Source organism: Heliangelus exortis, chromosome 3, assembly GCF_036169615.1.
Source record: "Heliangelus exortis chromosome 3, bHelExo1.hap1, whole genome shotgun sequence".
In the NCBI taxonomy this organism is placed as follows: Eukaryota; Metazoa; Chordata; class Aves; order Apodiformes; family Trochilidae; genus Heliangelus; species Heliangelus exortis.
Window position 1 is genome coordinate 83,738,734 of NC_092424.1, and position 25,947 is coordinate 83,764,680.

General features: G+C 35.3%; 1 protein-coding gene across 5 annotated transcripts in view; it reads right to left on the bottom strand.

The window, feature by feature from the left end:
* Nucleotides 1-94: 94 nt before the first annotated feature.
* MYO6 (myosin VI) overlaps nucleotides 95-25,947 on the bottom strand; it is a 108,602-nt gene continuing 82,749 nt past the window's right edge. The window contains exons 21-35 of one of the 5 annotated variants that reach the window (XM_071741508.1): nucleotides 25,390-25,520; nucleotides 25,139-25,216; nucleotides 24,139-24,268; nucleotides 21,935-22,025; nucleotides 20,550-20,700; nucleotides 19,051-19,259; nucleotides 18,599-18,677; nucleotides 15,929-16,089; nucleotides 12,691-12,720; nucleotides 12,164-12,202; nucleotides 9,594-9,697; nucleotides 8,214-8,345; nucleotides 5,694-5,720; nucleotides 3,187-3,405; nucleotides 95-1,647 (exon numbers count right to left, since the gene is read on the bottom strand). In XM_071741508.1, coding sequence (XP_071597609.1) covers nucleotides 1,448-1,647; nucleotides 3,187-3,405; nucleotides 5,694-5,720; nucleotides 8,214-8,345; nucleotides 9,594-9,697; nucleotides 12,164-12,202; nucleotides 12,691-12,720; nucleotides 15,929-16,089; nucleotides 18,599-18,677; nucleotides 19,051-19,259; nucleotides 20,550-20,700; nucleotides 21,935-22,025; nucleotides 24,139-24,268; nucleotides 25,139-25,216; nucleotides 25,390-25,520 — 1,781 coding nt within the window. In that variant the 3' untranslated portion in view covers nucleotides 95-1,447. The remainder of the gene's footprint in view (nucleotides 1,648-3,186; nucleotides 3,406-5,693; nucleotides 5,721-8,213; nucleotides 8,346-9,593; nucleotides 9,698-12,163; nucleotides 12,203-12,690; nucleotides 12,721-15,928; nucleotides 16,090-18,598; nucleotides 18,678-19,050; nucleotides 19,260-20,549; nucleotides 20,701-21,934; nucleotides 22,026-24,138; nucleotides 24,269-25,138; nucleotides 25,217-25,389; nucleotides 25,521-25,947) is intronic. The other 4 variants (XM_071741511.1, XM_071741509.1, XM_071741512.1 and 1 more) reach the window with 4 other exon arrangements.

The window sequence follows — 25,947 nt, forward strand, 5'->3', positions numbered from 1 at the left end:
GCAAATTTGTCAAGTCATAGAGTAAGACTTCATTTTTAAATTGGCCTGAATGAGGACATCAAGCTACTTATATTTCAAATTTCTATCTAAGAGGTAAAAAATAATCAAGTTTAACTTGTTGAAATAGCGGCCAGCATGGTGAAACAATGTTCATGTAAGTTAAAAAGATGCATCCTGAAACTGTATGAAGTTCATCATTCCCACCCATAAAAACTCCCCAAACAAATGGCTTAAGAAGGTACAAGGTATGAACCTCCACAGAGAAGATTAAAATAAAACTCAAGTGTGAGAATCACTACAATACTCCAGTATATTAAAACTGCAGCTATTTCATCAGCACATAGCATTAAGATGATGTAATATGTTATTGAACCAAACTTTTATACATTCTAAAAAAAAGGTACAGACCTTGTGCATCTCGTTACAATTAAAATAAACAGGATGTCTGAGGCTCAGGCCTCAATACTCATTTAAGTTACTCTGCTACCAAAAGGCTGAAGATATTTCCCTTATGCTATCCTTAATCTGACATGCCTCCAGATATATAAGTCTTGGACACTTTTGCATAATATATTGAAATTACCCTACCTGGATAAACAAACTGCCCAAGAATTCCTAATGGAAATTTGGTCAGAAAAACAGAAGTCTAAAGGAAATTGGTAATTGAAGAGAAAAAAAGAAAAAGAAACTGAGAGAAGTGGTATAAGCACTAATGAGCAGTACATTCTTTGAGTACCACCACTATTACACAGTACTGACATATAGGAATTCTCCTCCTAGAATGTACAGGAAACCATTTCTCTTAAACCAAGACAGAGAATGCACTAAATAGAAATTTGAGGGTCTCGAGTTAAGGATGATTTCCCATAAGTTTCTGAAAAGTCAGTAAATACAGACACTAACCAGTTTTCAAATCAGGACATAAAATGTCTCAGATTTATATAAAAGTATACTCCAACTTCTCCAGCAGAAGAAGTCAAAGCTAAGGCCTCATAATTCCAGTTATTAGAAACAGCATATCCTCTGTACTAGGCCACCACTTGAAGCCAATTACTCAGTGTTTTAAAAAGGGTTTTTTATAAAAAGGTGTTTGCAATGCAGTTCTTTGTAATATGTACCAACGTATAGACAGACAGCTTAAAAGTATGAAGAGCTCTAGCAGAAACAGTTAAAGAAAAAGCAACATATAAACAAAATGCAACAAACTACACTGACTGAAATTTCTTCAAGGTCTTCATACCTAGTAAAGTTCACTACACAAATTAAACATCATAAAGTACAAATTAACAAACCACATGATTAATAAAATCTGTTCACTTTATATTAAATATCTCTAAGGTGATTATAGAATATTTACGTCCCCTGTTGCCCAGAGGAACTCTTCCCTTTGTGTCACAGGCAAGGGTTCTCATCTCAAATGCCACTGTGCAAAATGACCATTTCTTTACTATTTCAAGAGGTTCTGCAGCATAGCTGTAGCATAGGTGGGACGGGCCTGTCTGCTCTCAATCGCGTTTTGAAGGTACTGGATCCCTCCACAGCGCTCCCAAATTTCCTCAAACTGCCTCGGCAAAATTTCAGCCCCTCTCTTTCGGGTCAAGCCAGTCTCTTCAAGATTGAGCTCACACATATCCATGTCGTCCTTACCTAAAATGGTGAAGGGAAAAAGGAAAAAAAAAAAAAAAAAAAAAAAGAAATTTTTATCCAGCATTTACAGCATTCAGAGGTGCCATTACCAGAGATGAGATCTTCGTTAATTTTGTTTGGTAATAGACTTCAAAGATTTTTTTTGTCTTTTTTTTCTCACAGACCAAGAAAAGCAGAACCAGAATAAACTGGCATCAGGTGCTGCAACTGAGAGAATCATGCTTTAAAAGTGTGTAAAAAAGAACAAAAGAAAGAAGTCAGGAAGATCAGCATCTTGATATATACTCCTAATATTCACTGTGGGATGACAACCGCATTTTTTTTATGTGCAGTTTCAGTTTTACAAAGTTTCACAGTGATCTGCTGTTCATTTATTTAAATGTAGTAAAGTGACTAAGAACTCAAGACTTTCTTAATCAAGTAATGAATATTCTTAAGCTGTCAGCCTCCCATGGTCAACAAACAGTGTTTACTAAGTGGAACTGAGACAGGGAATCCAATGAAATGATGAGTGAAGCTGCTCACTTGCTGTATTTTAAACTTATTTTTAACAGGTGATCCATTTAATGTGGTATTCAGGGCTGCAATGCTACTTTTAGCTATGGGCTTTGACACTGAACATCCAAGTTTGTGTAAGGAATTCTATTGAAAATGATTAGTAGAAAAACAAAGAAGGTTTGTTACTAGTAAAGGATTCCTCTGAAGCTCAACACATTGGTTATGGCCTTTTCCTCAGCCCACAAATTAAATACAAAAACTCAAAACACAGAACTTGTTGATGCCCCATCCCTGAAAGAGTTTAAGGCCAGGCTGGATGAAGCCTTGTGCAACCTGGTCTAGTGGGAGGTGTCCCTGCCCATTCAGGGGGGTGGATGATCTTTAAGGTCCCTTCCAACCCAAACCATTCTATGATTCTCACTGCAAACAATATTTCTCCAACTGTTCTTTCCCCCTTTCACTGTCCTCCAGAAAAGGAGGATACGTTTCATTACCAGACAAATCTCTATTGACTCATTACCACATTTAGGTTTTATTTTAAGCATTTAAGGTTATAAAGCTGTTCTGCCATCCTAAGCAGTTCAAATATGGTAAAAGCATCGTTTTTCTATTAGCACCACACTATGGAAAGACAAGATACCCTCCACATGAATTGTTTTGATACAAACTGCCATAACTTTTCAAAGCTAACTAAAAGCTAACTAATGATGAGTAGAACTTTCCCAGATAAATTGTGATGGTTTACTTTCATGCTGTCTCCAGTTCAGTGACAAAACTGAGGATGCTCAATAATAAAACCAATTATATTCGGATTCCCACTCTGTCTGTTATTTCCCACGTAACAAGTAAGACACCTGACCAGTTAAACACCACCAACATCACATCCTCTAATTCTGCCCAGATATGAACTGCTGATGGAAAAAAAAAAAAAAAAAAAAAAAGAGATACAACTTTGAGAGCTTTTATCATCAGCCTCTTTTTCTCAAGTAAGTTATCAACTCTGAACATTTTCAACATTTTAATTTTGCTTCCAATACCAACCTGCTACAAGGAGTATGGGTGCCTTGTCAGGATGAAGTTCCATCTGTCGGGCAATCCATGGCCCATCAAAATGTGCATACCACCAACCCTTCTTCTTGTTCTGGGGATCTTTGTATTGGTCTGCAGGACGGATGAAGGGAATGCGGAAGTAACGCTGCTGTCTGTTCATTTCAATTTCTTGTTGTCTGGCTGGCAGCTGGGCTGTTGGATTCTGTTGAGCTATCATTCCAAAATATTAAAAAAAAAAAACAACCAAAAGACAAGCAAACAAGAAAAAAACAGAAAACAAGAAAGCTGCGTTATGACTTGGTTCATCAGCATATAAAAAATAAATAAACAACAAACGACAAAACCAAACAAAAATCAACAAACCAAACCCCAAAAAACTGAAGAGCTTTTCTCTGAATACAAGGGCATCTGAAACCTCACAAAATCTCCAAGGTTTTCCCATCTCTTACAGTATGGAGTCTTCTGACCACTACAGCTACAACACCAGTGAGGAAAGGTTTATGTTAACTGTTGTATCTGCATGTAGTACTAAGTTGCTCCATGCCATCAGGTACATTTAGAAAAAACAAAGCCAGTAAAATAATACATTCTATTTTAAACCAATATTTAATGTAAAATTCCCCATATAGAATTTCTTACCAACCAGAAACATTAATCAGTAAGCACCCTAATTCAGCACATCTCTTTGTAAGACAAAGTTACAGTGGAAAGAAGCATTTTCAGTAACAAAAATACAAAGCACCACTTGAAAATTTTTGACAGTCAATGCAGAATGGTTTTTAATACTGTTAGAAATGGCCAATTTGTTAATAGAAATGTTGACAAGAAGCAACACTTACTATAAAGCTGTCACCAAACATAACTTCCTGCTTAGATTTCTGGGTACTAAACTCCAGCATTAGAATTACTCTCTGGCTACTTTCCAAGAAATTGTTTATTTTAGACCATTAAAATCAGCAGACCAAACTTTGAGAGAAGACAGTTGTATGAAATATTTTAAAGCTATATATATGTAGATGTATGTGTGTGTGTGTGTGTATTTTTTAATTATTATTATTTATTTAATTTTTTTTGGTAAATATTTCCCATGAGTATTTCTGGACTGCTCAGCGTCCCATACATTTCAGACTTTGAAGATAAATTTTCTTTTTAATAAAAGTACTCTCTAACCTATCAGTTAAAAGCACATAACTTCCAACTAATCAACTGATATTTTTCATCTTATGTATACACTATCATTAGTTTTAAATCTTACAGGCAAGACCCATTCCTCTAAAAACTGCATCCTACAAATGGATATTAGGGATCTTGTTTTAATGGTTCACAATACCACTGTTAAAAATACCCTGTTGAAGAAATTCTAAGTGTGAATGTATACCAACTCTACAAAAGGAAATCACAATTAATAGTTCCGTGTTTCACTATAAGGGGAATAGTTTAAACTAAATTAATTTTTAGTCCATTGCCTATTAAGCAGCCAAGCCAACTTTGGAGCTGAAATTTCATAAAATGAAAACTGACAATATAATTTCTGATAATGTGCTTTTACAGTTATGAATGAGACTAAAGGACTGGCAAGTGCACCTTGAAATTTCTTCTCCTTAGATTTGGAAAAAAATAGTTTTTCTAAATGTAAACAACAGAATCTTAAAAAAAAAAAAAATCTGTACTATACGAATCATACCCCCAATTTTTTTCCATGTCTACATAGAGATAACAACCAAAGATTTTAACAGGTGAATGCTGCTTTTATACATCAATCAGATAGAACACGTATCTTACCAGGAGCTACAGTCTACTGTTTACAGGAAATTCATTCTGCTGTCTTCGAATGGTCTGAATATTTATCACAGCAAATTAGTGCACTGGTTTTGTCAAACACATTTTGCACTGCCATGGTAATTGCTAAGCTTTATTTCTACTCCTATGCTACTCAAATCCAAGAGGAAATCTAAAGGACAGGAATGCTAAGCAGCCAACATAGCCTCTACTTTTCAGTGCTACGTAATTGTAGTTCTTTGTTCAAAAGAAGCCATCACCTGAATGTTAGTTTGTGTGCTAGGGAAATAGCTGTTATCTTAATTTGATTCCAGAGTTTTGCTACAAGAAAAAAATCACAGTCAGCTAGTAAAAAATTTCAGAACAAACATGGTATTTCTTGGGGTGCAAGGAGCAGCAGAGGGGAGAAAGAAAAGAGGGGAAAATGGGAGATTATACTTTCAAATAACTTACATTAAAAGGTTATTTCGTTCTCCCTTCCCATGACTGCTCAAGTGGGAAGCATCTCAAGAAAAGAAGTCACAAACTACATTTGTAAATGACTGGAGTTAACATATAATCACCATCAGTTCAGTAACAGTGCCAAATTGTAAAATGGAAAATTTTTAACAATTAAACTCTATGTACACGTGTAGCAAAACACTGGATTAGTGTTAGTACAGTGCTCTCAAGTGTTCCTATTCTTCAAAGTTAGCTTGTACAACCATCTCTCCACTTACGTGAGCTGCTCAAAAATGGTGCAAAATCTGCAAACAAATATTACATGTTGAACAAAATATAAATATTTGGATCTTTTAGAACTTACAGTTTCATTACCTCAACATTTTAAATCAATGCTGATGACAGAGAAATAGAAATTCTAGTTTCAAAATAAACACAGATGTTGAGCTATGTATTCCTATTCCTTTATGATTCTATGATTTTCTGTTCACTGACAAATATGAAATGTCTTTCTTTCCTCAAGCTGCATAGAATTCCAACTGCTTCTGTTTTCATTAGGATTTAATTTTGAAATTGATAACTTCAATAAGTTGTATGCCTGCTACAAAACTCCAGTTGTATACATGCTGAGCACAGACTGCTGTAACAAATCTGTTCATTAATTAACACTGTATTTTTAATTTTTGACATTTTCAGACCTCTATTAATAACAAATTCCAAAACAACATAAAAAACAGTGCTTCTGCACAGAATATAGGATTTTAATTAAAGTTTACCAGTAAAAATATAATAAAACAGAAAAGAGAACTACATCATTTAAATCAAACATCCAGTGGCAACCAAAACACTTGTAGCTTAAACATCTAAGAAATCAGAGTTCCCTCTTACTACCTTCTCAGATGGTTATGATATAGTGTGTAATGTAGTATAATTATTTGTAATAGAAAGAATTATTTCTGATACCAATGAGCCTCTAAAGGTCACCTACTGAACTGCAATGTTCTAACTTTTCTTGGAGCACATGCAGCTATATTTTAAGAAAAGTGAAAAAATGCAATGAAAAACATTTAGAAGAATGCTGTAAATGTGAATAGATCATGAATATTCCAAGTATTATTTTCACAAAATAGAAAAACTTTCTGCTCTTTGATACTTCCCATCAGCAATACAGTGTGTACTTACTTTACCCATTTAGTGCCAGGCAGAATTTGCAAGCTCAAATTTGCAGCACCTTCCTACACTGCAGAAGTGCTTCAAATTCCTTTTGCTGCTGTTTCAATCATAATCTTTCTTAAGCACTTAAAACCATATTACTACACAAGGCCAAAAGGACCCAATCTTTGATAACATTTTTTTCAGGTGTCCAGATTTTGCTTGCCATATATTTGTACCAAAGTTCCCTGAAAAGCTGAAATTCTTAGGTAACACTCAAGCAATGAATGCCAATCAGTGAAATCAAGAGGAAGGAGGTGTCTTTGTGTAAGGATTAACACTGAGAGTAAGTAGAGCTCCTGTATCCACTGGGATCTGTATATCCTGGGTTCTGTATCCCCCATGGCCCTGGACAATGCCCTAACCCCAGCATAAGAGAACTCTGAGGACAGCATCTTCTCCCCATCTTTCCTTTCCCCTGCCTCTGCCACTAAGCCTGTGGCTGGGAACACTCTAATCAAGGAACCAGAAGAGAGCAGGCTAAATTATTCTATCCATTTGCTGTGATTCTGTTCATTTCTTATATTCCTTTTATAACAATCACTGGATTTGAGGAGGAGGGGAGAAGATTAACAATCCAAACCATAAATATCAGTCCAGAAACTGGGCACCTGGTTTTCAGACATGGCCAGGCTAAAAACAGCATAACACCAACACCTTCTAGTTCAATATAAAACACAGTCAACTGTTATCATTAGTAAATTGCTTTGACAATAAACACCCATCTGTGAAATCAGCACATCTGTGTTTTCTAATGAGAAAACAGTAACTACGAAAAATCTGTCACCCCATACCAAAAAACTGCAATATAAGCACTCATAGAACTTGGAAAAAACAAATAAACAAACAAAACTCTGAAATGTATACAGCTTAGAGTAATCTAAATGAGGGAATTATTAGCACCTTTTAAAAGTATCTACATCTATGTCTACATATCCGTGTCTTAGGAAAGAATAAAAGCATGAGGGAAAAAAACCCCAAATGACCAACACTTGTTGTTTTACCTGAACCCCAAACATTACAGTGAATTAAATCCCAATGTATGATTTCTTGAAACCCTGGGGGTTTTTAAAGCACCAAAATAAGTCTCATGCACTTAGAGACCTATTTCTAGAACCTCTATTCTATCCTTAGGTAAAATTCCCTGTGCTGAATACATCATTTGTAATTACTGGGGCCAGAACTAGTAAGAACAACCTGAAAAACAGAATTTCAGAAATCTCAGAATGCAAACCACCATTTCATTATCTTCCTCAGTCTTATGCAGCATAGCAATGACCATTTAGCAGAAATGCCAGCAATCCCAACACCAAATCAAGAAGTAGTTTTAACAGCCCTGAACTGGTATGAGAAAAGGTTTTAGAGAGAAGTATTCAGTACATGTATGTGGGTCTCCTGAAAGTATTCAACTTTCTGCAAAGTATTTAGCAGTTCCAAGGTTTTTAAAGAATTTACCTTTAATCAATATAGTCTTAGAAAAGAGAAGAATTTCCTCCAATCTAGCAAAACAAAAATTCATTCTAAAAATGTTTTCATTAGAATAAGGTCACCAAAATTGCTATAAACACAAAACTGTCTCTCCTCACCATAGTCTGTGACTGATTTGGGAGCACGCTGTTCTGTTTCTGCATTTCTCTTCTTATTCTTGGATTTCCAAGCATGATATACCTTTAGCCTTCTGTGAAACTCTTCTCTGCAAGCTGCCAACAGTTCAAGATCTGTCTCAAAAAGGATGAAGGAAGGGATGAGTGAGAAAAATCAGAAAAATTACTTATGAAATTATTTTCTATATTGATAGGCAAGTAATTTTAGATTGTGTTGCAATACTAGTATGTTAACATAATAAAACATACCAAACCCTCATTCTCTGCAGTAAGAGGGCCTGTCCTTTATAGCCCAGAAAATTCCTTGAGTGCATTATAAACTTTTCTCCTTTAGAGGAATGGCAGTCCCTGAAGTAGCTGTTCTACTGTGGGATTTGAAACAGTGAAATGCTACAAATAAAATTTTCACTGTTTTCACTTTATAAATTTCTCTGTTGACATTATCACAAGCCAAACAGTACAGAAATACATACATTTTCACTGATGAACTTTATTTTTGCAACTGAAAAAAAGAAAAACAGCAATCTGAATGCTCAGATCCATGTTCCTTTTCTACTTTATTAAATGTATTTTAATTTTTCAGAATTTCTTGATACCAAGAGAGTGTACAAGTGTCAGGGATTTTTGTAAGTCACTTAAGAGTATCCATACTGGCTTCACTTGAGGCAAACATATGGTAGCAACTACCTATTCAGCCAAAAATACTGCTCCAGTCTTACTTATGTGGAAACAATAGTTAGAATCATAGAATTAGCACATTTAGAATATAGAGCCAAGTTTGGCATTTAAATGCAAACAGAGAGAATGGGTTTGATTCCAGTTTCTACATCCAGGGAGAAATTCTGAGTTATCTTAAATCAGAAATGAACCAGCTGCCTTCAGACAGAAGCAGGAAGAAACCTTAATATTTAATAAAGGAATAATTCTTATCTATTTCTATCTTCATAACATTTGGGGCAATTAATTGATGGCACAGATTTACATGGTATTTTTGACATGTGATTTGGACACAGCAAGAAATTTCTTAGTACACACAAATTCTAGATAAATCATAGCAACTATTATACTCTTTGTGGAAATACCCAGAACTGAGACAATTTAATTGAGAAACTATAACATGTGTTTGACATCCAACACAGTTTAACATCATAAATATATAGTAACTAAAGGAGGTAACAGAGGAAACTCTGCTTCTTCAGTGTGTAAAGAGCTTCGTTCACCGTTCCTTCTGAGGCAAGTAAGTTTTTAAATTAATCTGACATTTATTCAAGGCTGAATAAATTAATGAGTAATTTTTTATCTTTCATACCACTACAACTTCACTTCTTTCTCAATTCAGAAAAAAAAACCCCAACAACTTACCACAGGATGTATTGATTGTATCACGAAGCTCTGCGTATTTCCACTTACTGAGATCATGCTTCTTGGTACCAGCAGCAGCTTTTGTGGCTTGAACTGTAGGACCCCTACAATTATTAAAAAAATATGTATTTTTTCAACCATGAAAAAGGAATTGTTACAACAGGAGTAACAGATTCCACAATCAACACTGCAGCATGCTTATTACACTTAAAATCATCAGCAGAGGGATTGAATTCAAAGCCAGAGTATCACATTATGTTCAAGATCATCAAATGATTAAGGAAAAATGAGAGCCTCAAAATCATTCAAAATTATATCTGATTGATTGCCTAAGGAGTTAAAAAAACTGTCATCCATATGTGTGAAAGGACACATAGTCTGTTCACATCTATCTCACACCATGCTGATGTACCCTTTTTCCTTTGTTCTAGTCAAGATGCAGAATACAGACAACAAGGAGTGGACATATACATACAGACATATACATTTTTAGTTCCATTTGAAAAGCAAATGAGGAAAAATATTTCTGAGGTAGGCAAGGAGAAGGGAGAAAAGGTGTTTTCTCCTCTGTTCAAAATTGCACTAGGACAAAATCTTTGCTTCAAGACTACGGAAAATATTGCATGCCTGCAACAAAAGTCTAACTTGAGAGAAGAAATCAAACCAATTCTACATTAATTGTGTAGTAGCTGTTTGATAACAGCAATAATTATCCTTGGGAGGGGGGGAAAAAAATAAACAGCGACATTATGAGATACCAGGGAAAAAAATACCACTCTCAGAAGAAAGGCTGACCAGTATAAAAAGACACATCTAGAAGCAGTGTTTCTTAAAGACAAAGGGTGTTTGTCAAGTATGCAACAAATTCAACAGTAATGCAAGTCTGAAATTATTAATAAAATCTCTATCATCTTGAACAGTATGAATAAGGTTATCCATATAACAAACATTACACATCTATTTATAAAGATAAACCTGAAAAAAAATTTTTTTTTTCCTTAAAAATTGTATGGATGAGAAGTGGAAGAACTCTCCCCTAGGAACAGCAACCTTCCAATGGATTATTTGGATATAAACTCAGCTCAAAACACTCCAGTGTTCAGTGATGAGCTGAATTCTTTTTAAACACTAAGGAATTCAAGAAAAGACACAGGATTTTACCAACATATGCTACTGTCCCTGACGAAGAACAGAAGGCAAACTGAATTATCAGTCAGAATCTGAGATGATTTTTCAGAAGAAACTAGATTTGTATTAGGGTAGCAAAATGCTTGATGCAGTATGTCCCACTGAAAATTCACAAGAGAGAAAAACAGAAGCAACCAGGCGTTTTCAGTTAAAGATTGTTTTTGCAGCAATACCTTTGTGGGACTCCTACACTATTACAGTATTTATAATCCAGTGAATGCCATTTTAATGATTATTTTTCCATAAAGGTCTCATCTGGGACTGTGAAGTTTTATGTTGTTTATTTTTCCATATTACTGAATAGGTTATAAATATTTTTTTTTCTCTGAAAAGTTTCTGTGTAGCTAGAGCTGTTCTGAAAGCAGAGATAACAAATGCAATTTATTTTTAAGTTCCATGGAATAAAACAATCTATTTAACCAAATGTTGTTCTTAATAGCAACTGAACCATCTCTATAAATGTAATTAAAACTACTGAATTGTACTGTTTATTGCAGCATCAGCTTAATTATGCCTACTCTACTACTAATCTCAGTCAACACACAGCTTCTCATGGTATGTGAGAAGACTGACATAAAAAATGTCCTCTTTGACTTTCAATCCGTTATAGGTAAGGGACAGATATTTCTTCACCCATAGCACTACTCTCAAGTGTAAACCAAACCATTACACAGTCAGTGTCTTTGAAAATACATATTTTAATATTTTGTTATCACTGGCATACCTGTAGGCCACTAAAGGATTGCTGCTCCACGTTATTTCCGCCGCCTGGTGTCTTACCTTCTTGAATCTAATTTGACAAATCCTAGGGATTTTCCCTATTTAGCAACACTACCCACCACTCTTAAGAGTTTGCTACATAATTCAGAGCAGCAGAACTAGGCTGTAAGATCTCTGGTTAAACTTGTAATCTTGAAGGATGTTAATCCAATTGAATGGCTTAGCCTTTCCACTGCAGTGCTACTCCACATATCACTCTTTTGTTTTCTACATGACTTTAAGTGTAGCAGTCTTGCAGAAGAGCATCAATATTTGACAATCAGCCATCACTGCTCAACCACCCAACAAAGTTTTCTATCATACAGAGTATTTATAACCTTAAAAAGAACCAAAACAGCCTCAAGTCAAACCTTTGCAGTACATGAAAAGTGAAAAACTGTAGTTGAGCGAGCATGCAGGAAGAGGTAACACATTCGGAAACGTAATGAAAATAATTGCTGGAAGTGTTGATAAAGAAAATTTACTTGGAAGAAATAATTTACTTTTCTGCTTAGCATTTAATAAAACCCAGATTTCATTATTTTTATTCCGTAATAATTCAACCAATTTCATGTGTGATTTCTTTTCATTAAATGACTGATTCATTTGGTGTTTTCACCTACCTAGACAATAATTCTGACATTTCTGTGGCCATTTGTTCCCTATAAGAAAATTGATAAATAAGCATAAACCGAATATATTAATATACAAGCAGCCTTTCTAACTGTGATAGTCTCTTGCCAACCAAACTGAAGCTAGTAGCTAGTTCAATGGCAAAAAAAAGCAATGTATTTTAAATATTATTCCTGTTAATAATACATATTAGCATAACCTGATTCTGTAAAGAGCAATAAATCACACGGGGTAGTGAAAAACTGATAGTATGTGAAAAAGTTACTCTAATTGTATCATCTCTAAACAGATATTATTAGCTATATTAGATTTTTAATTTGTTTATTAGACACAAGCAAAGTAGTGGATATAAGATTTTACAAGCTGATTTAAAGTTTAGAGATGCATGCTAATAAAGATTATTATGGGGTACTAGTAAATAAGAGGACAGTATCAATTTCTTTTGAATTAATTAATGTAATTAATTAGTGGGTTGGGTTTTTTCTGTTAGAGCATTCAAATGGAAAAAATGCCATACGCAGTCATTTGCAGCTTTGTTCCATTGGCTCTGCAAACAGAAGATATTTATGTTAGGTAGATTACTTCCTAGTGACATTTCTAGAAACCTGAAGTGGGAAACAGTGTGTCACAGTATTTCCTTTTTTCTCACGTATTATTTACTGTCCTATGATTTTAATTTTTTATTTACTAAGAAAAATATACACATACAGGTGTATATACACCATTTTTCTTCGTATTCATAAGTCAATCATGAACATTATATTATTTTTTTTAAGTCAAATTAAGATAATCTGTAAAAAATGTACAAGTGGAAACTATCTCCACCCTTACTCCCTCCCACTCCATCTTCCAAAAATCAAAGATTTTGGGGCATGCTGCTGATACATTTTATGCATGGATAAGCATATTACAAGAAATACCAGCAATCCCCAGGTAGCTTTTCTGAGAAGAGGACAGATAGCTTCTTCATGCAAGCTGTGAGAAGACTCACAGAAGTCTACCCTGCCATACTGAAGAGCTACAAGCACACATTTGTACTCTTGAATACTCCACCTATTAGAACCTACTTGGATTGTTCCAATGCAATGGACAGAACAGATAAACTCACACCACCTTCCTTGAGCCTAGCTAGTTTTGCTGCTACATCCCATAATACACGTTTCAATAAAGTACAAGGATTAAAAATACTCCACTGTTGAAAACATACCTAGAACTAATTTTTTGCTTAAGTGCTAAGCAGTTCTGTACATTACCCCTAGGTGCAGAAAGTCCCTTATTACTGAGTAAGTAATAAAACTGAATGAAGCTAGCAGAGGTCCAGCACATCCATCCCAGAATAAGCACCAATAAGTATGATGGACCTACTGCCAGAACAAACAACTTTTCCTCTTTGAAAGGAGCACGTTTTTTTCTCAAAGAAATTACTAATATTTCTGAATCTATGAAAACTAATGGTGAAGGCACTAAGATATTGAGGAGAAAAGAAATAAAGCAGAGGGTATTCATTTTCAAATATGACAACACCTAAGTATCACATTAGTATCACATGGCCTTCAAATTGAGCCAAAATGAAAAGTTCCTTCAAAGTGGCCCATAAAAATCCCCCTGTTCTTACTATTTTCACTTCACAGGTAGTAGAGCAGAATGGAAAATACCCTATTATTCATGCCAATGTGTAATAATGAAAAGATGGTTTACAAATTGTGTGAAAACACTGTAGAACCAGTATACTGCACAGATTCATTATGGAATAATACAAGCTTTGTCTTACTGCAGCAAAACTTAACAGAAAAGGGAAATAAGAATACATAAAAGTTACAGTGATTTTCAGTGTACATGGTAACATGCAATTCTTGAAGCCAGAATGGCAGAATATAAATTCCTTAAACTCTAGTAAGGTATCAATTGACATAAATCCTAAGAATTTGTTTAAATTATTAAATTACATGTTTTCTCCAGACCAGTACCTAGTTTTCATTTCAGGGAATTCCCACAGTTTCTATCTTTAAAACAATTCCTGCAGATGTGTGGAAATCTACCCTTGGATTTCAGTAGAAGATACTCTGGAGAAGGTTTTAGGTTTGCTTTTTTTTAAATAGATCTAAACAAAATTAAATCAAAGGTGAAATCAGAAGAATTTTCTACAATTCTTGAACATGCTCAAAACTATTGAAGTAGAACTAAGAAACTGAAATTAAAAAAAAAAAAATCTAACGAGCTAAAAAGAATTCTCCTATAAGCAGAAAAATCTACTACTTTTTTCTAAATTTATTTATTGTCTTGTTCAGTATAGGATTTACATAACCCTGCTAATTTGTTCATTCTGCACTTTCCAATCAAAGTAAAAAGTCTTCATTCTTCTCTTGATTGCTACACAGCTGAAAGAAACTGGCAGTCACAACTATCAGGATAGTTAGTTCATCAATTCTGGGGCTACTCAAGGAATATAAACACCAGGATAACCCATGAGCAGAAAGAAACACTATGAAGATCAGTAAGAGATTTCACTGACAGAAAAGTTATTGACTTCCCTAAGTCTTTCTTGCCTAATGCTTCCTCTCATATTTAAGTAGTTTTCCAGGTTGTAACACAAGAGTGATTTTGGGTTTACCTTCAGAGTATTGCACCAAAAAACTTGGAAAGTAAGAAAGCTTCCAAAATGCTATCTGTAAAGCACTTGGACAAGTAACTGGGCATGCTAATGTCTTATCTGAGACAATATGACAGCTATTGTGTAACCAAAGGCAAAACCACAATAATTAAGGTAGAAATGTCTAAAAATACTGTGCATGAAAAAAAATTACCTGCTATCTCACATTAGCATATAGTAAAAAAAAAGTATATACCTAGTTAAAATCTGAGTAGCAAAGATAACTCATCTGGAAGCTTGACATTCCATGGAATTTTCTTACATCCCTTCTTTCAACAACAACATAGTAAATAAAGTAGCACTAGTGAAGTCACCAATGATGTGATCATGTTTATTGGTCCCATTATGCAATTTGACTGATACGTTCCACTTCAACTGCAACTTCTAAGTTGTTTCCAAGACATCACTCTTTACACATTAAAAGCTCTTGCTCTACAGGCTGTGTGGATGTGTATAACAAAAGTCAAGCACTTCTTGTCTAACAAGTTTTATCAAAACAAATATTTAAGACCACATTTACTTTTCAGACCCATCTATATTAAATATAGTAATTCCACTTTAAATAAGTTACCACTCAGGACACAGAAATTACTATTTCTGCATTCAATGAGGGCTTCCTGTTAAAAAAAAAAAAGACACACAAATTCACACTATACTACTAGAACCATCAAGTACCAGAAAGGGCATATTTTATTGCTACTTACCAATCCAGAAATTCCATTCACTACTTTCAGTCATAAAAATCACAACTTTAATTGGTTAGTATCCTTGCCAAAACTCAAAAAGAAAAAGAGAACTGCAGTCGTATTCACAAGCACCTACAAAATTACTGATGTATCAAGATGAAAAATGGGGAAAGTCTTTAAGCAAAAGCGAACTATTTCTAACAAAATTTCACAAGTTAATTTGAAAAATAAAAAAATAATCCAATATGCTGACTTAAAGGGTTCATTTAATTAACAGAAAGATACATGAAGCCAGGATCACAGTCTTCTCAAGGGGATCAGGATAGGAAGAATAAAAATAAATTGGGGAAAAAAAAAAAAAAAAGAGAGAGAGAGAGAGAGAGAGAGAGAGAGAGAAATTTAACTGCTTAACCCCATACCTGCGCAATCCTAAATCAAGCTGAGCCTCATCACTGATGAGTTCTGCCTCACTCTGGGCAATTCTCATTGCAAGTTCATGATCACGACGTTCCTGCTCAAGCACTGCCTGGTGCTGGGTTTCCTCTTCTCGTTCTCTAGCAAGCTGAGCCTCAATTTCAGCCTGTTTCATAAAAACACACCGTTAGCCTTCACTTGCAGAACAAAAACTCTACAACTCGTAAAGTTACAGAGAGTTACGTTTACTCAGCGCCGGGTGCATGGGGAATCGCTCCGCCACAAACGTGCACACCACTGGCTTCTCACAGGCACCAACTTATTGCCAATAATCATACATATTCATTAGGCAGGGTGGAGAATTTCAGGAAATCTCATTATTTTTATAATTAGTTTCAATAACCAAGTCCCTCCTCTTGAGGCCTGCGCAGTGCCTCCTGGTGGTCGCAACGGAGGGTCGCCAGGATGAAGTAAGAGTCTTCCTCTAGAATGAACTTTTCACCTCTTCTTCCTTGGGCATGCACTTTTCTTCAGTCAGGATACTGCTGACATGAGTAGTTTTTATCTTTAAGGCCCAGTATGTTCTGCCTCCTTATCTCAAGGTTGTTGTGGTTATCAGCTAAGCAAATATTTTTCCCTTATAGGGTTATGACTATCCCTAAGCACTCACAGCTTCTTTAAACAAGCATTCTACCTTAACCCTTATATCAGCCTTACCCAATCAAAACCAGTATGTCACATAAGGAAATGATTAGAAAGATTTGCCAAGTAGTAGCTTTCAGAACATGCACAATTTACAGAACTGAAACAAATACTAGTATTCAGTACTTCAGTATTTAGTTTGACCAAAAAAACCCCAAACCAGTTACAGATTGCATCTCATTTTTCACAAAGTTTTTCAAATCATTACTGTCTACCACTCATATTACTTCTTCAAATTAAAGTGCCAATTATTCCTTCTTTTAAAAACTCGTGAAGCATTTTGTTAGCTATTAGAAAAAGTTCCAGAATCACTAGAGCTCAGAGGATACAGAGCAATATGGTTACCTCTCCATAGCACTAACACAATACTACCCTGATATTCTACATTTGGCATAGTAAGACTTTGCAGCAGGCATTGCTTTGCATATAGAACAATGGTTCATTTTGAAAAGGGATCAAGAGGAGCACACCAGTCCTCTGTGGACCTGATCTGGCTTTGAACTTAAGGAAATGGTAAAATTCCACCTTACTGCAATGCAGAAACAATCCAGATATACTGCTCCTGCAGAACAAAACTAAAACAATTTCAGTCTACCATCACTATTTAACAAAAGGTCTTGCATACACAGCAAGTAAAATGTGACCATCAAATTCATAGTTCTGAAAGTCCAATTCCTTTCAGTGCCTTCCTTGGTGCCCAAAAGTCAAAGTCACTTCCCATTCATCATGAATTTTCACCACTGAAGCAGCACTGTAACACCAGTGACAATATCCTATGAATCCCATTTTAGATTAGCTTATAGTAACAACCACTAGAAGGAAAGGTGATGACTAATTAAGTGCATGTAGAAGAAAGAAATACCCTTCTGCCTTGCATTATCTGCTTTGCATCCAAAGCATTTCTGTAAACTACATTCTGCACTGCAGATATCCACATCTCAGAAACAAAGAAACATAAATAAAGGCAATCCTTGGAGATGCTTATAGTGCTGGCAAACCAAGTTTTTAAGCCTGGCAGCACATTTTGCTTCCTCAATGCACATAATTTAATACATTCAGAATGTCCCTGAATGGAAACTTATTCCATGAATTTCTCAGAAAACACTAGGCAAATCTGCAATGGTCTCCAACCAATGATTTAGAGACTAGCCAAATAGCAGATTCCCCTTTTTATGTTTAACTTCTGCAAGCTGTTAGTGTTTATTATTCTGATACAAGTGCTGGACCAAATAGCCAGATTAATTTTTCATCACAGCTAGGCTATAATTTCCCTGTTAGTTCTAGTACCTTGTTTATCAAGAATGAGGGTAAGGTGATAGAAATGAGTAACATTTCTAGGATAAAAAAGCCAGGCCAACTCCAGGAACAAGATACAGGAAAAAAATTCTGATTTGAACTACATGCATTTATTCCCCAAGAATGTAGTCAAAGAGGCTACTGGAGACAGTCCTGTATCCTCTCATTATTACCAATATTCTCAAAGTGTTTACAATTAAATTGGTACATGACACAGCCTGAGTTCAGATGTGACTTCAGTAAAGGAGTGCCAAACCTGCCTGGCATAAAACACCTGAAGTAACTGCAAAGACTAAACTAGGACATGTTTAGTATGCATGTTTAGTATTTTCAACTTTAAAATCAATTAAATAACTTAAAACAAATAAATAAATTAAAATAAATTAAATAAATAAAATAAATTAAAAGATCCTTTTGCAAATGCACCTCTACTCACCAGACCTGAACTTGGATGTAGACTAGAACTAGGTGGCTTGTCTTTGGGTGCCCTAATCATGCTTTTTGCCTTACATTTACTACTAAAGCAACAGTATTAATAACATGAAGCCATTAAACTCAGTGGAGAACCCCAGCTATAAAAGAGTTAAAAAAGAAACAAATTTAAAAAATAGAATGAAAAAAAAAACAAAACTCAACAACAAAATTCTCAAAACATCCCACGCAGCTAAAACACTTGCCTGAATACGCTTTTCTTCCTCTTCCCTCTTTTTTCTCTCTTCCTCTCCCTGTTTTCTCTTTGCCTCAATCTCAGATTTTCTATTATAAAGAAGGAGGAAATGAAAATGTTATTACGATGCAAGTGAACAAGAGATAGGAAAGCAGCTTTCATAAAACTGAATAGTTAACCAGAAGTCAGCAGAGTCCTGATGATAGGACCATTGTATGTAAATTCAAGAAACTTTTCAAGTGCCTATTTCCAACTGCATCATGTAATTTCTTCCATACTCTGTTCTGATTACATTTGCCTTAAAAATCACTGGGAAAGGAAATGTTTTAACACTGTGTAGCACTCCGGAAGGATAATCCAGGTGACTTTCTTTAAGCACAGGATTTTTTTTAAAAACCCCTCATTAAATTGCCTTTCTTATTTTCTTCTCATTGTATAACCAGCAACTAATTCAAGACTCACAGACGTCTTTCCTCTTCCTCCTTCCTTCGTTTCTGCTCTTCCTCATCACGTCTCTTTCTTTCTTTTTCCATTTCCTCCTGGATGCGTCGTAGCCGCTCTGCTTCCTCCTCTTGCTGTTTCTTTTTCTGCAGTGAACTCAGGAGCTGCTCTGAGCTTCTCACTAGAGCATCATACTCCTTCTGGATCTGTTCCCTAGTCATGATAGTGGTCTGCACATTGAAGTAGTAAGAGGGGATTATAGTCTTATACACCTGTATTTCACTTTTTAGAAATGTATATTGAAAAAAATACAAAGTAAAATGAGAACATTTAGCAGTATAATTAAATTATACGAATGCTTCAGGGTGAGGGAGCCTGAGCACATCCCTCCCTTCCTTTTTAAAATCCTGGGAATCCATTACTCTCCTCTTTCATTTAAAACACACAAAGTTATGTCCAATTTATCACTGATACTAAACACAACTTTTTGTTTAAAACATGCCTTCAGATGTTGAACTTTGCAGTAATTCTTACCAGGCCAAGATGGGGCCTCCTATGTGCATTTTTTGTCATGTTCTTAGCATTTACACTGGTTACTTACAGCTCTGCCTTTTATGTCATAGCACAGAATAGTTTCTTTTACTATGTATGCAAAAACTCAGAACAAGTACTGCATGGTCTTGGGACTAACTTTTTTTAAAAAAGTATTAGTAGCAAATATCAGGTTGAAAATGCTTAAAACATTTCAGTGTCAAATCAAAGTGATGTACATTAATGAAAAATGCAACATGGGGTGTTTGCTGACCATTTCTGAGGGTGTATGATCATGATAATCAGATTATCTTACTTTTATTGGAAGGGACAACTTAAATAGACAGGTTAAGTTCATAATTTTCTCAACTTCGATTTTTAATAGAAAAATCTTAATACAATATGCTAAGAAAGCTCTAAGATTGCATGGAACAAAAATTCAACACTATTTTTTTTTTCTAATAAATTCCAGTGTACTGCATTTTGCCTGTGTGTTTTTGTGACAAGAAACTGAGAACTATAGACCCTGAAGAATAATCCGCAAGATGATTTATCTTTACCACCAACGGAAAAAAAACCTTAGTAATTGGAATACAAATCTCTTCACTGTGATAAATGTGATAAAATAACATTTGAGACCTGATTAGTTTAAAACATGGCTAATATAACCTTATTCCAATAATAAAACCAACAAGGAAATTATTAACAACACTCATCTCACGATATTAACATGCATTTTTGCTTTAAATTCTCCAGTGCCAATTTAGAAACACAGATAATAATACTCAAGTCTGGGCATTTGCACATAATTTTAGGATCTACTTCAATGCATTCACAAATAATTTTAGACAAGATCTACCCAGTGTGTCTGAAAATAAGAACTCTATTAATATGTCTTTACTGTCAATAAAAATAAGTATTATACTTTATGTTATGTTTTTTTTAAAGATTCTAGTAAAAGAAACTTAACTTCTCTGATCATTTCATACCTTAATTTTGGTCATTGAAGCATCAATAGAACGCTCCAGCTCCTTGACCTGCTTGCTTGTCTCTGCCTTCCCCTCCTTCAGAGCACTTACTACTTCATTAAATTTATCAAGTCTCTTCTTCAGAGTACGAACTTTTATCAGGCCATCAATGCTGTGAAGGTGAGATAGTTTATTTGTATCTTGATATGTTTTCACAAGATGGTATCTTTTAAACTAATCACTCACATTAAAGAGGTAGATTCAGGATGAAAAGATATGCCTACTGATAAAGCTTACACTATTTTTTTGAAATTCAAACATTATCACATGAAGTAACTAAGCAACGGAGCTTTTTGCAAACTTAATTAAAACTGATTAGCAGATGGTGACTCAAAATGGAAAAATATATTTTTTGTTTTGAGAATTAATATGGTTGTTTGGTTTATTTTCAATAACAAATCATTAGTAATCACCAGAGGATTTTGACTAGAGTGGATAAAGGTTGAAATGTGCCAGCTACTCAAAAAGCAATAATGGGACTGAATCAGGTAAAATTTAACTATACAGCAGGGAACCCCATTATTAGACCTCACAGGGAAAAAAAAAAAAAAAAAAAGGCTGTCAGAAAGATGAGTCCAGGAAAAATTGTATCTTTTTAAAAACCAATACTGAAGGCCGCATGTTCGAGTTACAACTCTGTAAAGACAGTCTTCCTAGAAAGAAATCATTGAACTTGGAATCAGGAAAACAGAGAAAGTGGAAACTAAATCAAATCATTAAAGACAAGTAAAAAAGAGTTCAAAAATAGAGATATGGTCAGAAATGCCAGGCTACAAAGTAAAACATAACTATCAAAGAGTGTAAAAAAATCATTTTATAGGACCCTGCTATTAAAGAGCAGAGAGCTGGCTCTCTATCAAAGAACAAAAAGGTGTCAGCAGACCTTAGTGACCAAAGTGTTCTTTCCATCAGTATTTCATGCAGTCAGATTAAAGCTAGTGGGATTACTTAATTTCAAGAGGAGACACGACAGACAGAACACACAATTATTTTTAAGATAAAAAAGGGGTCTATAAAGGAACATGTGCATGTGTAAAGGACAAAAATTAATGATCTTAAATTTCATTCAGAGACACTTAACTAGGGATTTCTAATAGGCAGCATGTCACTGAAGGATTTTAAAAATAAAGAGCTAAACAAACATCTCTTAAGAAAGGTCCAGATTTAGACTATTTACCCTTGGTAAAGAGAGGAGAAATGTAGCACATTTCAAAGCCTGTTTGAGTCGTACTTTGTCTCATTCTATGACTTCAGATGTATTTACTTAAGCACAGTAGATCTCCTCTTTACTTTCACAAGAAAATATTAAAAATCCTTTTTTTTCAACCAAGGAATAATCGCCTTACCGTGGTTTGTGCTTCCTCTTGCAAAGCCACATACGAATGGTCTTTTGTATTTTAATGCAGGCACTGGCTCGATATTTTATCTTATTTTTCACTGTAAACACACAGAAGATACTGGGTTTCAATGGTTTAAACAATTTAAAACAACTCCTGTATTACTCACATACTCAAAGGGCTCAAAAGTATATGTAGAATACATGTGCTTGGGAGCTAGGTCTGTACCAGGACCTCAATACTTAAGACAAAGCAGGCAACAGAATTCACAATCCTGAGCTAGGCATAGAAGGTCCCACCCAAAACAAAGAGGAAGAATTAAGAGCACTCATGTGTGCCCCCCTCCCCTGCCTCCAGAATCACCAACATCAGTCACCTCAGTGAACAGTCACCTCATCTGGCAGGCAGGAAATGCTCAGCTTGAGGTCTAAGATGGGTGCTGAAGAGTAATCAAGTTGCCAGCATCTGCTGGAGATAATAATGTGGCTGCAACCTTGCTGAGCATTTCTCTGCTATACTGAAATGAAAGGACATGAAACAACACCTCCAGCTATTGTTCTTCAATAATAGTCTTTATCTAAAGACTCCAATTATCGGGACCAAGAGACAAGCTAGACAGGGATTAATCATAGAATCATAGAATTGGCTGGGTTGGAAGGGACCTCAGAGATCATCAAGTCCAACCCTTGATCCACTACCGCTGCAGTTACCAGACCCTGGCACTGAGTGCCACATCCAGTCTCTTTTTAAATATCTCCAGGGATGCAGAATCCACCACTTCCCTGGGCAGCCCATTCCAATATCTGATCACCCTCTCAGTAAATAAATTCTTGCTAATGTCCAACCTAAACCTCCCCCGGAGGTCATGTCAAGGCACAGGCACAAGCATGCATGCTTGGTAGCCCAGATATGCAACAACAAATGCAGTGCTTACATAGCTACTAGAGGAAGCATAGATGCCTAAGGATCCACACTACCTTTCATCATTAGCTAAGCACATGGTTTGTCAATACAGTGATATTTATTTAGTGGCCACGGTGGTGGGGGATTTTTGGTTGGACTTGATCTTAGGGGTCTTTTCCAACCTTAATGATTCTATGATTCTGTGATTCTGTAACTACTGTACTTGGGCCATCACAAAGAGGCACTCTGCTTTGCATGTATCTATTTCTATTACATGTATCTATTTCTTATTCTTGAGATAAAACTGGTTTCTAATTTCCCACAAAACGATGAAAAAAGGCATGTCATTATTTCCCTGTATTTCTACCTTTTGGACACAGGAACAGACCTTCTGTTCTACCTTTCTGAAAAGCAGACTAAACAGCATAAATTTCTAGGTCAAAAAACATTACTTTAGTGCTATAATTTCTGATGCCTGAAATCTAAATGGTAAGAATTCACAAATTCTGAATTTTCCCCAGCATAAACAACACCAAATGGTATCTGATCAGTAGGTGTCCCAAATGCACAAGCCACAGGGCACAAGGCCCCCATGGTTTTCTTACCCATCCTATTGTATGTTTTCCACCCTCTGTGTTATTACAGATCCCTGACAACCTGCATCAGACCTCCCCCCATCTCCCAGATACCTTCATTGAAGCAACCCACAAGCACCCATCTCCAATCTACATGGCCTCGTTTCTACTCTGCAAAGCAAGCTGGGCAGGCCAAGCACTTAGAAACTGCATTATCAATAGTGACAGGCACTTATTTGCTCATCAACAGCAAATGCTGGAGTGGAGATTGCCCCACAATTCATGTCAGTGCTTTCAAACACACAGTTTCTGGCCAGAGATGACAACTTCTGTGCAGGGACTTCCCAGAACTAAAAGACTCTATGTTGTCAGCTGAGAGTTGAAGCTCTGTTGCTTCCTGATGATGTAGAAGTCTCTCCCCCTCAAGACCTGTGAGTATTAGCTATTTTTGATTAAGTGTTTACCCAAACTTCAGTAAGCACCCATGCAGACTGGACACAGGAGACTGGTGATGGGCTTTATGTCCCATTTTCATAAACCTCTGCTCTAAGCCCCCCTGCATGTGCCTCATACAGTGCATTGGAAAAAAAAAAAAAAATCTCACTAACCTTGAAAGCAATTACTATAGTATGTAACCATCTGCTACACATGTCCTTAGCAACATTTCAAGGAGATAATAATTGCTTTGCTATATTTTAAACAAGCATTTTGATTTATAAAATATAAAATACATACATTTAATCACTGAGAGTGAGCACCATTGAACTTTTTTCCAACGACTGCAGATAAGCCAGCGATTCACTCGTTTAACTAACTCTGCCAAGTGATCTGGATCAGACTTCATTATCTGATCAAACTCTGCAAACTAAATAATTTTAAAAAAAGTTTTATAAATTAGGAAAACAGGCAGTGTCAGACATTATTATTATTATAAAGTATGTTGGATAAAAAAGGTAAAATGTTTTTAGCATTCTTTAATGATAGCAGAAATGACTACTTGTGTTTCTTGAATTAAGGTTCAACACTTAACATTTTGAATTATTCCAGCATATATAATTACTAAAAATTTTATTGCTAAAATTAAAAAAACATTAATTATTAAGCATACATCCTGAACGCCTGGCCTTCTACGACTTCAAGACATTTCTAATTCTGTATCTGGGAAAAAATAAATCCCTGAAAGCAGTTTGGAATTTTTAAGCTTTGTATCCAACTAAGTATCGAACTAAAAGCAAACTTTTCTGAAAATTGTGCACTTCTGCTTTTTGATACTTATCACAGTAAGAAAATTCTTCTGGGAGTACAATGATTTTCCTTTCTAATCAGAACAGCTCCCTATTTCATCTTCTTTCTCTCCATAGCAGCAGCGATGCTCACATTCACAGAAAGAGATTTCAGCCATAAACTGATTTGACTAGAAAACATTTTTTTTGTTCACCATGACTTTTTCCTTTTAATAGTCAATATAAGTCTTAAGTGACTGGTAAAACATCTAGGAATACAGAATTTTCATCAGGAATACAGCAGCAATAGCAATAAGACTGTAATCCAATTATACCTCTGTTAATATCGATTTCTTTCACAGAAAGTAAACTGTGTTTATAAAAAATTCTGGGCAACTTTATTTAAATTGGTCACACTTTTAGCAATGTCTTGAACAATGTCACCTTCAGAGATCCCTTTCAACCTAAATTATTCTAAGATTGACATTCACTAACTCTAAGAGAAAAATTACCTTGCCAGGTCTAAAAAACACCTTGGTCAGCCCAAATTTGTAATCAACTTCATTCAGTCCCAAGGCTTTAAACAGTGCCTGAAACACAAAACACTTGGGATTATATTCTGCCTCCTTAAAAAACAAACAAAAAAAACCAAACAAAAAAACCACATACACAAAAAAAAAATAAAATTCAACCTCCCCCCACCAAAAAACCCACAATACATTTTCAGTCCTGGATTATATAGAAGAACTAATTTCTTTCTTACCTTGCAGAAAAGCCTAGGATCCAGTCGAGCCAATTTTTCAGGCAAGTATTTTTTGTACATATTATATAGTTCATGAAACGAAGCTCGTGAAGGGAAACCACCTTGCATCAAATCCAGAACAGACACCATTCCTAGATTTATAGAAACACAAGAGCATAATTTGTTCTGAGTAAACTGCAAATGAAGCAGTGATTTTTATGCTAACTAGATGTTCATGACATAAGCATCGAAGACTTTGTTGAGAGACTAATCAACAAAATTCAGCTGAGACTTGATACTGTCCCTACCATGCCTTGATCATGCAATCATTCACAAAAACTTAATACTGAACAGATAAGAAAAGCCTATAGTTCTTTTTCCTTGTCTGAGGGGTAAATAACGCCCAATCACACAAAAGATTTTTTTCTAGTATTTCTTCTATTTTTTTTCTTTCTAGCAGACCTGACATTCAACAAAAAAAAACAAAAACAAAAACAAAACCCCAAACACACAACCCCCCTCCAAAAAAAACCCCCAGACTATTACAAACAAAAAAACAACCAACCAACTGACCAATAA